At 47.9% G+C, this 12,775-nt stretch overlaps 1 protein-coding gene across 1 annotated transcript in view; it reads left to right on the forward strand.

Moving 5' to 3' along the window:
• POMGNT2 (protein O-linked mannose N-acetylglucosaminyltransferase 2 (beta 1,4-)) overlaps nucleotides 1-11,669 on the forward strand; it is a 29,427-nt gene extending 17,758 nt beyond the window's left edge. The window contains exon 2 of the mRNA XM_055281113.2: nucleotides 9,362-11,669. Within this exon, the coding sequence (XP_055137088.1) occupies nucleotides 9,467-11,209 (1,743 nt within the window). The 5' untranslated portion in view covers nucleotides 9,362-9,466 and the 3' untranslated portion in view covers nucleotides 11,210-11,669. The remainder of the gene's footprint in view (nucleotides 1-9,361) is intronic.
• Nucleotides 11,670-12,775: the final 1,106 nt, after the last annotated feature.

Genomic DNA, 12,775 nt, shown 5'->3' on the forward strand with positions numbered 1-12,775 from the left:
GGAGAAGGGGATACTGAACTTTACACGTCAGTTTGGGGCATGAGAGAGTTTCTCTTTATTATCAATGAGTGTATGGGTTGGAAAAGACTGAGGAAACACTGAGTTTAATTAGATTTCTCAGCTGCAGGGTTTCTATGCTCACAGAGACACTCCCCTAGAGATGAACTAGGCTGACTGGAGGTGCTGTTAAAACCCAGCTAAGAAGGCAGCCACAGAGCTCTGGCCTCTCACCTGTGGCTGGCCCAGAAGTTCTCAGCCTGTGTTCCACAAGAGCTTTGAAGACCTGAATGAAGGACATGAAGTCAGGGCCCCACTGTATTCTCCTTTCTGCGGGGCCCTCAAGATAGCTGTGACGTTATCCTCTTCTCTCACCACCAAGAAGGCCCATTAAGATGTGAATGAGTGGAAGCTTTATTAAAGGATGAGCTTTGAGTTCGTCAGAATTTATTTAAATTTAAATCTTCTGCAGACTTTGGGACTTGAATTGCCATCGGGAACATGCTCCTGTGCCCACTTCATGCAGACTGTGACCCACCAGCTTCCTCTGTGCGCTACCTTCTAGGCCCCCCATTCTAACACTCAGGCTCTCCTCTCTTGTGTTAAATGGGGAGACTGACCTTGGGAGCTCCTAACTGGTTTTTCTATCTCTGTTCTCCCAGAGAACCTCCAGGCTGCTCTGCTCCAAAACCTATAATAGCTACCTATTGCCTATAGGATACAGTTCAAACTCCTTGATCTGGCTTCACACCCTCAGCTGATTTTTCTAAGTTTCTCTCTACTTCTCCTTGTGAACCATCCATTCCAACCAGACTGGGCTGTGTGGTGTTCTTGGGTCACATTCCCTGGACTGCCTCCTAGCCCCTGCCTTTATACTGTTCAGATATCACATCTCGGTCCCTCTGAAAGCTCCAGGGAACAGCCACACCAGAGGACTTGTTTGCTCCTCAGGAGGGGTCTGGCACTTCCTGACTGCAGGGCTCACTGAGGCCCACCTTCTGCCCATTTTGTGACACTTTGGTGGCCTTAGTTCTCATTCCCTACTGGCAGGTGGCACCTGTATAGAAAATTGTCGCAGATCCTCTATTTGATTGTTTTCATGTCTCATGAAAAGGTTTCTTAGGGAGGGGGCTTCATTTGCCCAAGTTATAGAAGAGTCCAGGGGAAACTGATGCCAAATAATCCCCCTGGGCTAGAGCACAGAGCTCAGGAACAGGAGACGCAGCCAGACCCTGCATGTTTGCCTCACGCATGACACTTTGCAAACAAGTTCTCCCTCCATACCAGTTGGAATGTTCTGGCTGTGGGAAGCCAAAATCCCAATCCAACCTGGCTTTAGCAATGAGGAGTTACCATTTCTCACAGCAGGATGTCCAGAGATGGGGCTCGGAGATGTCACCAGGGTCCTCTGTATCTCTTTGGCCATGCCATCCTAGGCACTGTATTTGCCTCAAGCTGGTTTCCGCATGGTCAGCAGATGGCAGCCAGCAGCCTTGGGACAACACCTTCTTTTTCTGTCCAGTGGGTAGGAACATGGCATGCGACACCTCATTCCTCAGCTGAATTGGTCCCATTCAGGTAACTTGCCATGGCTGGGCCAGTAACTGGCCGAAGAAGTAGGCTTTGCTGACAGTCCACCTGAGGTGCAAGGTCTGAGCTTCTCTGAGCCTCGTGGGTGTCAGCAGGAGGGTGGCTGTCTGGACACACTAGGGATGTTGTTAGGAAAAGGAAGAGGGCAGAGGGCCGTGGCTGCTGGGGGAAGCAATAGTGTCCATTGTGTTGTCTTGTCAGTACACTCGACCTGGACGCCCAAGAAGCAGAGGGTTGGCGACTGACCAGGCCCAAGGTGCCAATGACATAGTGACAGCGTTCACTGTCTGGTCTGTCTCCATCTTCTTTGGAAGGAATCTTCTCCTGCTTAGCTATAAAATCCTTTGTTTCAAATGACTGATGAAAAGTGACAGTGCCTGCCTCACCACTGATCAGTTTTTGCTTTGAGTCAGATGAAGGCAGCCACGTATGTCCAAAATGTTTTAAAATGCCAATGTTTTGTCTATATCCCAGTGGCCCTTTATTAGCTATCTGGTGCCTTAAAACCTTTTTATTTTCCTCTCCGCTATATACTGCATCTGTTAGGTTGAACCTGATGGAATGAAATTGTGGTTTTTATAAGTGAAAAGTGGTTGAGTATCACCATTCACGAAATTCAACTATACATCATTTCTGACCTCCACATTCCTGTGAGGTGGGTACTGTACCCCCATCTTCATTGATGAGGAGCCTGAGTTTAGAAAGGACATGCAGTAGGTCAAGGAGCTGGGGTTTGAACCTGAGTCTTTCTGTCTTTTTATCCTCAAACTTATCCAGACAGTGCATATCCTCTTCTGGGAGCTACCTGCAACCAGTAGTGCATTGGAAGCTGAGAGCCAGGCTGGTTTGGGAGATGATGTGATAGCTACTGATTGATCAGTGATACCTTTAAAGGTGTCTCCAGAAGAGCAAATCCACAAGTCAAACTAATGTATGGAGTTGATCTCCCGAGACTGAGGTGTTCTGACCGTCCTAGATACAAGTTCCCCATCCCTCAAGAGAGTTCGAGCAGCTCATCCATATCAGACTGGCCCAGGCCCTGGAGCTAGGCAGGTGGATGGCGAAGCGGAGACCTAACTTCATGAGAACCTGAAACAGAAGCTGCACAGCTGGGCCTGCTGGTGACCTGCTGGTCTCCCCAGTCATCCCCACTGGGAGGCAGCGCTGCAGCAGGTGTGTGTATTCTAGAACACTTCCATTCTTATTCCTGATTTGCTGTGTGACGTTGGGCAAATTGCTTCTCTGGGTAAAATGAGGACTTGCTTAGTGGTTGTTAACCTTTGTAGCAATGGAATTCCTTCTTAAGAGCACAGAACCCCTTTTTCAAATGAATTCTTATGGTCCCTGTATTAGTTTCCTAGAGCTGCTGTAACAAATTAGCACACATTTAGTGGCTTAAAATGAAAGAAATTTTTTCTCTCCCAGTTCTAGAAGCCAGAAGTACAAGATTCAGGTGTCAGCAGGGCCATGCTCCCTCTGAAGGCTCTAGGGGAGAATCCTTCCTCGCTTCTATTTTGCTTCTAATGGTTTTGGTCATCCGGGCTGGTTCTTTGGCTTATAACTGCGTCACTCCAGTCTCGTCCTTATCTTCACATGGCCTTCTGTTTCTCTGTGTGTCCTTTTCTGTCTCTTTTAAGGGTAGTCACATTGGATTTATGACCCATCCTCATCCGGTATGATCTCATTTCAAGATTCTTATCTAATTGCCTGTGCAAAGAGCCTTTTTCCAAATAAGGTCATCTTCTAAGGTTCTGGGTAGACAGGATTGCCTGAGTGGGAGTCACCTCTCCTTTCTCCCTTCTGAGAACAAAAAATGAAGCCACTCCTTTGTATCCTGGCTTAGCTGGCCTTATGTTTATTGCTGGCATCCTGCTTCATAGCTGATTGCTAAACAGGTGAGAAGCCAAGGTCAGCGTGATGCTTTATCTGATCATCCAGGCACCCAGGAGCCAGAGAGGCATAGCAACATGTCCAGTGTCACACAGCAAAGTGATAGACCTGATCTGAAGTTCTGCAGGGTTCCGGCTGCAACATTTGGCCCTTTGTCTTTCCCCCATAGTACGTGATAGGGGAGAGTCACATGCATAGCATACTCCTATGGGCATACAGGTGTTGTTGAAACCCAAAAGATATTTTGCAGTGAAGTAAAGCAGAACAGTAACTCATACTAGCTGTTGCTATTAATAAGGCATAACTAACATGTAGGCTGCTCACTGCTGCCCACAGCTTAGGCAGTGGGGTTGTGGGTTCTTGTGCCAGCTAAACGGTGATCATCTTCCTGACTCAAGATGTATCAGAAAGCAACTGAGTGATGGTGATGTGATTATAACACTGAGCCTACTCTAATTTATATACAAAAGAAATAGGAAAACATTTCCAAGCTTTTAAACTGGTAAGTGGTAATGTGGTTCATGGCCTGCTTCTTTGGTTAAGAGCTACTTGGTTTTCCTCAAATCTGTTTGTACCCCAGAATCACCTGAGAGCTTGGTTAAAAAAAGCAGGATGCCAAGGATACCTCAGGTTCTGGTCAAGATAGAGTAGACAAATTTATCCCCATCCCTTTTACTAATAATAGCTATAAATACTGGACATTATATATAAAACACTGGAAGACTGAAAGGTGGAGAAAAGAGTGAACCAACTAGGGATCCTGGAACTCACAGAACAACGTAATGGTGAGTTCTCTGGGTTTGCTTCTTGCCTCCTATATATTCTACCCTGGTGCTAGAGAAACCCACAATCCAGGAATGCCAGTGAGCACAGAACAAAACAAAGCCCCAGGGAAGCTTGGTCTCTTTTGTCAAAGGACTGGAAGAAGAAACAGTTTAGCAAACTGTTTTTTTTTTTTTTTTTGCTGTAAATATCCCATTCCTGCAAAACACCAGGGAAAATTGCCTCCCCCTCCACCCCTCAGTTTTAGTGAAGGCCAGATGGATGGCATATTAGTCCTTTTCACGCTGATAAAGACGTACCTGAGACTGGGCAATTCACAAAAAAAAGAGGTTTATTGGACTTACAGTTCCACATGGCTGGGGAGGCCTCACAATCATGGCAGAGGGCAAGAAGGAACAAGGCACATCTTACGTGAATGGCAGCAGGCAAAGAGAGAACTTGTGCAAAGAAACTCCTGTTTTTAAAACCATCAGATCTAGTGAGACCTATTCACTATCATGAGAACAGCACAGGAAAGAACCCCCCCAACCCAAGATGCAGTCATCTCACACCAGGTCCCTCCCACAACACGTGGGAATTATGGGAGCTACAAGATGAGATTTGGATAGGGACACACAGCCAAACCATATCAGATAGCCTAGACTTCCACCTTTGCCTAGTGGTAACCAGCTGCCCCACAGCCTCCCCATTTGATGGGAAGCCCAGACTTTCACGACCACCTAGTAGTAACATACATCCTTCACTGCCATAGTCCTCTTGGGGCCTAGACTTCCATCCACACCCCAGGGTGTCATTGGAGGCCAACTGCAGAGCCTGGGTTTTGGCCCCCTAACACACACTCTGTGCTGAGTATCCTTCACCCTCCCAGCCACGATGGTGTTGGTGGAGGCTGAGTAGGGAGCCTGGTTGCCCACCCCCACCCTACAGTAAAGAGTCAGTGCTCTCCTTTCCCCCACCAGTACAGTTTTAACGGAAGCTACTAAAATAGAAGATTTAAGTAAGATCCAGAGTATCATAACATTATGACCAAAATGTCCAGGATACGTTTTAGCAAAAAAAAAAAAAGTTATAAAAACTAAATGGAAATTTTAGATATGAAAAATAGAGTAACCAAAAATTTAAAATTACTGAATGGGCTCAATCAAGAATGGAAAGGACACAGGAAAGAATCAGTGAACGTGAAGCCAGAATGATAGAAATCATCCAGTCTGAATAACAGGGAGAAAAAATACCGGAAAAAAATTAACAGAGCTTCAGAGATCTGTGGGACGGTACAATTTTTTTTTTTTTTATTTTTTTATTTTATTTTATTTTTTTATAAATATATATATATATTTTTATTATACTTCAGGGTTTTAGGGTACATGTGCACAATGTGCAGGTTTGTTACATATGTATCCATGTGCCATGTTGATTTCCTGCACCCATTAATTCGTCATTTAGCATTAGGTGTATCTCCTAATGCTGTCCCTCCCCCCTCCCCCCACCCCACAACAGTCCCCGGAGCGTGATGTTCCCCTTCCTGTGACCATGAGTTCTCATTGTTCAATTCCCACCTATGAGTGAGAACATGCGGTGTTTGGTTTTTTGTCCTTGCGATAGTTTACTGAGAATGATGTTTTCCAGTTTCATCCATGTCCCTACAAAGGACACGAACTCATCATTTTTTATGGCTGCATAGTATTCCATGGTGTATATGTGCCACATTTTCTTAATCCAGTCTATCGTTGTTGGACATTTGGGTTGGTTCCAAGTCTTTGCTATTGTGAATAGTGCCGCAATAAACATACGTGTGCATGTGTCTTTATAGCAGCATGATTTATAGTCCTTTGGGTATATACCCAGTAATGGGATGGCTGGGTCAAATGGTATTTCTAGTTCGAGATCCCTGAGGAATCGCCACACTGACTTCCACAATGGTTGAACTAGTTTACAGTCCCACCAACAGTGTAAAAGTGTTCCTATTTCTCCACATCCTCTCCAGCACCTGTTGTTTCCTGATTTTTTAATGACGGAGTCTCACTCTGTCTGTTGCCCAGCCTGGAGTGCAGTGGCGTGATCTCGGCTCACTGCAAGCTCCGCCTCCTGGGTTCACGCCATTCTCCTGCCTCAGCCTCCCGAATAGCTGGGACTACAGGCGCCTGCCACCACACCTGGCTAATTTTTTGTATTTTTAGTAGAGACGGGGTTTCACCGTGTTAGCCAGAGTGGTCTCGAACTCCTGACCTTGTGATCCACCTGGCTTGGCCTCCCAAAGTGCTGGGATTAGAGGCATGAACCACCGCACCCGGCCAATACAATTTTTTTTTTTTTTTAATCTAGCATTGGTGTAATTGGAGTCCTAGGAGAGCAGTGTGGGGCTGAAAAAGTTTTCAAGGATAATAATGACTATTTCCCACATTTGGGGGAAGGCATGAGCCTACAGATTAAAGAATCTGAGCAAACCCCAAAGAGGATAAACCCAAAGAAACCCACACCAAGGCACCTCAGAGTCAAACTTTTGAAAACTCAACAAAATCTTAAGAGCAGCAGGAGACAGTGCATTCCCTCCAGGGAAAAACAATTCGAAGGGTAGCAGTTCCTCATCAGCAGTCACAGAGGCCAGAGGAGGTATCACAGCATCATTTTTCACATACTGAAAGAGGAAAATCTGTACCCCAAATTCTATACCCAGTGAAAATATCCTTTCGGAATGAAGGAAAACTAAGAGAATTTGTTGCCAGGAAATTGACCTTAAAAGAATAGCAAACTCACAGAAGTTCTTCAAAGAAGGGATATAGGAATGGAAGGAAACCTGGAACATCAGGAATGAGGGACGAATATAAAGAGTAAAAATATGGGTGAATATAATAGATGATCCTTTCCCTCTTGAGGAAATCATGCTCGACAGTTGAAGCCAAAATTACTGTCTGATGTGGGTCTCATTATATGTAGAGGAAACACATAAGATAATTATAAAAGAACCTAGGTGGAGGTAAAGTTTCTACACTTACTCGAAAAGTAAAATGTCAATACCAGTAGACTGTGATAAGTTACAGATTATAGTATGATGCCTAGAGCAACCACTAGAAAATCTGTATCAAGAGATATACTCAAAAACACTACTGATAAATCAAAGTGGAATTCAAGTAATTCACAAGAAGGCAGGAAATAAAATAAACAAATAATGCAGATGCTTGAGCCATACTGCAGACCTACTGAATCAGAACCTCCAGGACTGGTGCCTGGGAATATGGATTTTTATTTAGCAACTATTCCTGAGGATTCCAGTAATCAGCCAGGCTTGAGAACATCTGGAGTAGACCAGTATTTTTTAAATAGTAAGTTGCCAACCTGGTGAGTAGGTTGGAAAGTTAATTAAGATGATTATGGGCAGGTTTTTTGTTTTGTTTTGTTTTTTGTTGTTGTTGTTGTTAATGAACTTAGAATAAAGTGTACTAGGAAAAAAAAGCTAGAGTGTATGATACTTGGTCAGGATAATTCTCATTTCCTGAAATTTGGGGGTGGGGAGTATATAATATATTCATATGTCAGGGCTCAACCTTTGGATAAGAGTAGGCCAGAAGAGATCTCATGCCTCCAGGAATGACCTTCAACTAAGTAATGCCCAACAGGAGTTGATAGACATGTATCCCAGCTTCCATACTATATCCAGCATATGATCATGGGAGGAAGGCTACACATGGCATTAACTGCTCATTAATGTACCCTGTATATGTTGGCTTTGGTCCCTTCTCTGTCTCACTTTCCCACTCCCCTACAGGTGTTTCATGGGATAATTTCTCAAACTGTTTGGATTCAAATCCTTGCCCCCGACTCTACTTCTTAGGGAACCTAGCTAAAGACACCTTCTCTTTCTAGGCAAGATGCACTTGGATTCTTTTCATTGCAGGGAGGCAGGAATTGCATCAGGACCTAGCCACAAGGGAATAAAGGAGCAGCTACTCCCGGTGCAGTGCCCTGCAGGTGTCAGGTGTTACCTGCGCTGCTCCTGTGTTACTAAGGATGAGCTTCTTCAACTGTCTGAATAATCCTGGGTCCCAGAGCAGGCATGATACCCTTCACAATATCACAAGAAGAGGGAGTAAATGCTAACCCCTAGCCAGGCCTCTCTGTCAGTGTGTGTATATGGGAGAGGGCATTTAAAACCCTATTGGGTTTTTTTGCCTCAGTATACAAAACATTTTTCAATGATGATACCCAGATACAATTATCTTACCACTTAGGGGATGAGTTTCTACCCTCCTCCTAAGGGATTCTAAAAGCCAGCAGGCATGATTTCTAAAGGAGCTTTAAGCAGGAGCAAAGCTTAGCTAACCATACGTGTGTGTGTCTCTCAGAGGCGGCATACCGGGGTCTTGGTGTGCAACCTGGGAACAATGTTCACAGATCTCCAATGCCAGTTGTTCTCATTTAAGGAAAAGTCATTACCCAGAGTCCAGGAATGTCAGGCTCCTGCAAGGGATTTTCCTAAGGCCTGTCATCACAGATACCTCTCTTGGTTAGCTTTTGCTGCAGCAGTGCTTCATCACAAACAGCCCCAGAATTTCAGAGGTGTTTAATCAGCTGTTGCTCAGCCCCGATGTCTTATGTGTTGGCTGATCTTGGCTGGGTTTGGCTGATCGCGCTGCTGCTCTTGGCTGGGCCCTCTCAGTCATGAGCAATCAGCTGAACTAGAACAGGGCATGGCCGGAGCAGTTCTGCTTCATGCATATCTCGCTCCTCTTGGGGCCAGCAAGTTAGCCTGAATACATTTTTCTTATGGCAGTGTCATAAAGAGGGCAAGGCCAACCCAAACACTTTCCAAACCTTTGATTATGTTCTGTCTGCTGACATCTCACTGGCCAAAGCAAGTTAAATGGCTAAGCCCAAAGTCAGGTGTGGGGATGCATTCTCCAACATGGAGGTGATGGGGAGGGAGTGAATATTTTAAAAATGGTCTAATCTACTACGCCTACCAATGTGCACAATGGCTGCAAGGATCCAGGGCTGTAGCGGGCACACAGAGCCTAGCTACAGTGCCTGGCACATAACAGGAGCTTGTAATGATGCCAGGAAGACTGTGCCAATTCCTTTTTCTTTTCCTTCTCTCCTCCTGCAGGCTTTCACCAGTTCTCAGGATGCCCATAGGGATGGGTGAAGCCCGCCTGGCCTGTGGTGCTTCCCAGTGGCCGTCATCTCATTAGGGCCCCACAGTGGCATTAGGATGCACCTCTCGGCGGTGTTCAATGCCCTCCTGGTGTCGGTGCTGGCAGCGGTCCTGTGGAAGCATGTGCGGCTGCGTGAGCATGCAGCCACACTGGAGGAGGAGCTGGCCCTCGGCCGACAGGCCACAGAGCCAGCCCCAGCACTGAGGATCGACTACCCGAAGGCACTGCAGATCCTGATGGAGGGCGGCACACACATGGTGTGCACGGGCCGCACGCACACAGACCGCATCTGCCGCTTCAAGTGGCTCTGCTACTCCAACGAGGCTGAGGAATTCATCTTTTTCCATGGCAACACCTCTGTCATGCTGCCCAACCTGGGCTCCCGGCGCTTCCAGCCAGCCCTGCTTGACCTATCCACCGTGGAGGACCACAACACTCAGTACTTCAACTTCGTGGAGCTGCCTGCTGCTGCCCTGCGCTTCATGCCCAAGCCGGTGTTCGTGCCAGATGTGGCCCTGATCGCCAACCGCTTCAACCCCGACAACCTCATGCACGTCTTTCACGACGACCTGCTGCCACTCTTCTACACCCTGCGGCAGTTTCCCGGCCTGGCCCACGAGGCACGGCTCTTCTTCATGGAGGGCTGGGGCGAGGGTGCACACTTCGACCTCTACAAGCTGCTTAGCCCCAAGCAGCCTCTCCTGCGGGCACAGCTGAAGACCCTGGGCCGGCTGCTGTGCTTCTCCCATGCTTTTGTGGGCCTTTCCAAGATCACTACCTGGTACCAATATGGCTTTGTGCAGCCCCAGGGCCCAAAGGCCAACATCCTCGTCTCAGGCAATGAGATCCGGCAGTTTGCACAGTTCATGACAGAAAAGCTGAACGTGAGCCACACAGGAGTGCCCCTAGGCGAGGAGTACATTCTGGTCTTTAGCCGAACCCAGAACAGACTCATTCTGAATGAGGCAGAGCTGCTGCTGGCACTGGCCCAGGAGTTCCAGATGAAGACAGTGACAGTGTCCCTGGAGGACCACACCTTTGCTGATGTCGTGCGGCTGGTCAGCAATGCCTCCATGCTGGTCAGCATGCATGGGGCCCAGCTGGTCACCACCCTCTTCCTGCCCCGTGGGGCAACTGTGGTAGAGCTCTTCCCATATGCTGTCAATCCCGACCACTACACTCCCTATAAGACGCTGGCCATGCTGCCTGGCATGGACCTCCAGTATGTAGCCTGGCGGAACATGATGCCAGAGAACACAGTCACACACCCTGAGCGGCCCTGGGATCAGGGGGGCATCACCCACCTGGACCGGGCTGAGCAAGCCCGTATCCTGCAAAGCCGTGAGGTCCCACGGCATCTCTGTTGCCGGAACCCCGAGTGGCTCTTCCGAATCTACCAGGACACCAAGGTGGACATCCCATCCCTCATTCAAACCATACAGCGCGTGGTGAAGGGCCGGCCAGGACCACGGAAGCAGAAGTGGACAGTCGGCCTATATCCAGGCAAGGTGCGGGAGGCACGGTGCCAGGCGTCAGTGCATGGCACCTCCGAGGCCCGCCTCACTGTCTCCTGGCAGATCCCATGGAACCTTAAATACCTGAAGGTGAGGGAGGTGAAGTACGAGGTGTGGCTGCAGGAGCAGGGGGAGAACACCTACGTACCTTACATCCTGGCTCTGCAGAACCACACCTTCACTGAGAACATCAAGCCCTTCACCACCTACCTGGTGTGGGTCCGCTGCATCTTCAACAAGATCCTCCTGGGACCCTTTGCAGATGTGCTGGTGTGCAGCACGTAGCGAGCGGCCACAGCCTGGCCTCGGGAGGGTGGCTTCTGCAGTTCAGCGTCCCTGGGCCCATTAATCCCATTGTGGAGACTTCTGGGAACTATTTATTGAGCAGGCCTGTGCCTCCAGGTCATCTTGTTGCCTCTGGGGTGTGGTGTCACAGCACTCCTCTTTGCCCTAGAGATAAGGGACCTGACTTCCCCTTCTCCCATCCTGAACATTTGTACCCCTGGAGAAGTTCCTTAGCAGGGATGAGGAAGAGGAGAGGAGGAAGGAAAGAAAGAATCACAGGGAACCTCTGGCTAGGTGATCCTGATGTTTCCTACTGAGTTTTTCTGGTATCCAGATTTCTGGAAACCGAGTAATCATGTACTGTTTGATTGGGTGGTTCATCTGTTTCCATCCCAGTGAAATTTACCTGTAGCCCAGTGAAGGGTGTGTTTGGAACATTGATTAAATGATTCTAAGCATCTTGGTCAAGTCTTCTTATTGGATGGGAGGAAGGGGAGCTGGTCGTCAAAACCCAGGTGCCTTTTAATCTTGATTGTTAGCTAGGGAGACATGGCAGTGGGAAAGCGCCCAGGACGGCGAAGTGAGCAAGCTCGTTGGATTTCATCTTGACTAGCTGGACTAATATCACAGTTCCACCTACATGGGATAAAAGCCTAGAAGTAGGTAGGAGAGGGCTGAGGGGAAGAAGAGCTGTATCCACCATGGGTTTTTCTTGGGTTCAACTGGACATTAAGTTGAGACCTGGACAGATCATACCTGGCATCAGAGTTTCTTAGAAGGATGGAGATAGATGCTCAGCATGCCAGCAGGGCCGTGTCAGCAGTTCCCTTCCACGGGAGCAGTCCTCACATCAGTAGTCCTGAGGGCCACCTTGGTTCAGAAGCCCATGCCCCATAGGAGTCAACATGTTTTCAACAACCCACAATCAGTTCCCAGGGTCCCTCAAGGGACATGCCCAGTTATGAGTTTCTGCACTTAGGGAAGCCTAAGGCCATGGTTTCTTAGCAGATGGTGTAGCTTATTCTTTGTCCTTCCAGCCCAGGTGTAGCTTATCAATCAGAACTCAAAAACTCCCATGGGCACTTTGGCCTAATACCGTACCTGACATTCAGCTAACTGGCTTGTCTGGCTTCCATGGGAGCAGAGCTAGAAAGCCCAAGATAAAATCTGTCCTGAAGAAAGAGGAGTTTTGGCCTTTTATTGTTGGGGAGACCTGCTGCAGGTCTGACTCCTGTAAGGGGGAGAGGGAAAGAAGCCGGAGAGAGGAGGTAGAGCCTCAGGCTGTAGCTCAGTGCTGAGAACTTCTCAGCAGGCTGATCAGGGAGTTCTTGAGCCAAAGGTGTCCATTAGATAAGTATTCCCCCCCACCCCCCAGTGCTAGTCATCACCTGGGAGCCACAGTGGGAAGTGTGGCCTCAGCGTCAGTACCTTGGTGGATTCAGCACGGCAGCTGGGCCATCCCATGTTCCCTGCTGCAGGAGATCTGAATGGTGCATTTTCATGGTCGCCATGGATCTTTATGGCATTCCTTTTACCCAGAATATCTTTCTCCCTAACTGTAGCTTC

The sequence above is a fragment of the Symphalangus syndactylus genome, chromosome 1 (assembly GCF_028878055.3).
Source record: "Symphalangus syndactylus isolate Jambi chromosome 1, NHGRI_mSymSyn1-v2.1_pri, whole genome shotgun sequence".
NCBI lineage: Eukaryota > Metazoa > Chordata > Mammalia > Primates > Hylobatidae > Symphalangus > Symphalangus syndactylus.